Source organism: Alexandromys fortis, unplaced genomic scaffold (genome assembly GCF_014885135.2).
Source record: "Alexandromys fortis isolate MF-2015 unplaced genomic scaffold, M_Fortis_MF-2015_v1.1 scaffold_333, whole genome shotgun sequence".
Lineage (NCBI taxonomy): Eukaryota > Metazoa > Chordata > Mammalia > Rodentia > Cricetidae > Alexandromys > Alexandromys fortis.
Window position 1 is genome coordinate 777,715 of NW_026068330.1, and position 3,320 is coordinate 781,034.

Genomic DNA, 3,320 nt, shown 5'->3' on the forward strand with positions numbered 1-3,320 from the left:
CATAGAGAGCTGTCTTGTGCCCATACAGATGTGGTCATTAATATCTCATCGTTTCTGGTAGCAGAACAGCTCACCCATGCAGGTATCTGTGTTTAAAAACTCACTAGTTAATTAGAAACCAACTTTGTACTAAACAGGAAATTCTCCCTGCTGAGCAATTTTTCTTGTGTAGCAAGGAGTTGGCAGCCTGAAGGGAGAGAAAAGACATCAAGGATCTTATACAGTAGCAGACCTCATGGTCTATAAATCTCATTCATGAGCTGTCTAACCCATTTCTGGAAGCATATATCTCTTGTATCCAAAGACTATGATCAGAAAACCACAGGGGGAATGCTAATAACTAAATGACAAATTTATCTACATCTCACTAGTTTCCATATAATTTTCTTCAAAATACAATTTTGATGACAATACTGTATCAACAGACCCATAAAAACACATCAAAATCTGAAAAAAAATTATTCAGTCAACACATAGAATATCTGAAATGTAAAACTAGGCACCTAGGAAATCTTCCTTATTTCCTAAAATTTGTTATAAAAATAACATTATAATTTACATTTCTCTTATTTCATAGTCTACTTTCAAGTTCTTGTTTTGTTATGTCATGCAAATGCATTCTACATCCTTTACATTTATACGTTTACTTATGTGTCAGGATCCTCATTTTAATGATTTTTTTACAACTTAAATTGTGTTTCTCTTACACCAACACCCGATGTCTCTATTTTACAAATGATTTCATGTTTGAAATTCTGTCTCCTGTGTTTTCCTGATCTCCTTTCATTTTATCTATATGTTAGTATATCCTTGAACTTATTTTCTCAAACCCCAATGGCCAATTTTAAGTCTCTTGGTTTATATAAATTAAACACACAAACATAATATTCACATCTTGCAATCACATATAAGAGAGAACAGGTAGCATTTGTTTTTATGGACTAGAGACACCTCACTCAGCATATTTTCAGTTCCATCCACTTACCTATAGATTTCTTAGTTCATGTTTTACTACTGCTTATTATTCTATTGTTTATACAATCAACATTTTCATTATATATTTGTCCTTTGTTTGAAATATAAGTTTGTTCCATCTTCTAGCCACTGTGAATAGAACACCAATAAACATGGACACATAACTGACTCTTTAATAAGATATAAAGTCATTGAGCACATGCTTGGGAGGGATATGGCTGGGACACAGCATAGTTTTATTAATTTTTTTTGTGAAATCTGCAAACTGATTTCTCATGTAATTACACTAATTTATTCTTACATCAACCTGTAAACAATTTTTCTCCAGCTCATGCCCACATTTGGTGTAATTTGTTTTCTTATTTATGATCATTCTCAGGTAAAAAGAGAACAACAAAGTTGATTCAATCTACATTTCACTGTGAGTTGAGGACTTTAGTTGTAGGGCATAGAGAAACCAACACTGAACTGAACAGGAAATTCTCCCTTCTTGGTAAGTTTTCTAGTGCAGAAATGTGTTATACAGCCTGAAGGGAGAGAAAAGGCATCAATACTCTTACACAGTAGCAGACCTCTTGATCTACAGTATCAGACTGCAGCTAAAATATATCCACTTGTGCCTAGTAGTTATGTAATAATGAACTACTTTCTACTTGGATTTGTGGTCAGATTCATAAGAAAGAATTCTTTGGTAAACATGTTAAAAAATACCCATGACTGGATATGACATACTACTTACCTAGTAGATCCTACTTGTATTGCTAATGGCCATATTGTCAAACTGTCTTACAAATATCTATGTCTATTCCCAATAAGTTGATCCTGCTTTCAGCCTTGATCCCAGAATTTCTTCTGTGCTGTGCTTCATGATTAATGCAGACATTCATGACTACTCAAAGTGCTGAAAATGAATGTTTGAGTACACAATCTCAGATGAGTCATTTAACCTCCCATCTAAAGCACAATGACCATCACAAAGAGGCACTGAAAAGCATGTAAGATTAAGAATATAGGGCAGAAAGTCATTGAATTCTAATGTTACCACTTGACTTGACCACTGCACATATAAGCTAAGAATCACTATAGTTTCCAGAACAAGATATGAACAAATCCAGCCAAACTCAAAGACAGACTGAGAGCCTGTGAAGTTGCTGAGCATGTAAAGGTATATACTGGCAGTCTTGACAATACTATTTTGATTGCTTGCAGCCACATTTTAGAATACAAAAATTTAATTTCTTCAATTGCCCGAGGGGTAAATGCATCCCCTTGGTTCATGTGTGCACTGCTCTCACCATTAAATAAAATGCAATAAATAATCACAGTCACTGCATATAAATCAATCTGATAACCTTGTATCAAATCACAGTAACCGTTTAGGTCCTGATGTTATTTACACAGGGTCTGCACAGTTCTCAGGGAAGAAGTATGAGATCATTTCCCCAGAAAGGATTAGGATTTGAACCTCAACATCGTGCTACCTGACCCTCATGCCCTGTACCTCCTTTTTCTCCAATTGGACTAGGTTTTTATTTAAGAAGTTCCCTGTTCAAATCACACAAGCTTATGGTGGTAAATACAGGAATGCACACACCATAACATCATACGAACAGTGTCCTCATCACAGTCACTGGAGCACACAAGGTCCTCACCATGGGATGGAGCTCTATTGTCCTCTTTCTATTGGCAGCAGTTACAGGTAACACTCTCCCCAAATACAGATTTCCTCACTCTCATGTGACAATGGCATCCACTCTGCCTTTCTCTCTGCAGGTGTGAACTCACAGATCCAGCTGCTACAGTCTGGGGCTGAGCTGGTGAGACCTGGGCCTTCAGTGAAGATGTCTTGCAAGGCTTCAGCATACACCTTCACTAGCTACTTTATGCACTGGATAAAACAGAAAGCTGGACAGGGACTGGAGTGGATTGGAAGGATTGATCCAGCAGATGGTAAAACTAAATATGCTCAGAAGTTCCAGGGCAAGGCCACACTGACTGCAGACAAATCCTCCAACACAGCCTACATGGAGCTCAGCAGCCTGACATCTGAGGACTCTGCAGTTTATTACTGTGCAAGACACAGTGTTGCAACCACATCCTGAGTGTGTCAGAAACCCTGGAGAAGCAGGAAGCTGCCTTGAGTCTGAGCTCACAGAGAGATTAGCCTGGAGACTTGCTGAGAAATAACCACTAGGCGTGTCCCTTTGTCTGTCAAATCAGTCTTTTAGGGTCTTTGTCACCTTTTCAAACGGGCTGCTGGGAAGGAAGTGATGGTGATTCAGTATGCCTAAGAGGAGGCCATAACTGGACTAGATGTTTACCATTCACCACCTCCATTGACACAA

The 3,320-nt window shown here is 37.9% G+C and overlaps 1 gene segment (V, D, J or C); it reads left to right on the forward strand.

The window, feature by feature from the left end:
- The first annotated feature begins 2,628 nt into the window (after positions 1 to 2,628).
- On the forward strand, positions 2,629 to 3,077 carry LOC126495235 (Ig heavy chain V region 102-like). The segment is given in 2 exon segments: positions 2,629 to 2,674; positions 2,749 to 3,077. Coding segments are annotated over 2 exon segments (375 nt in total).
- Positions 3,078 to 3,320: the final 243 nt, after the last annotated feature.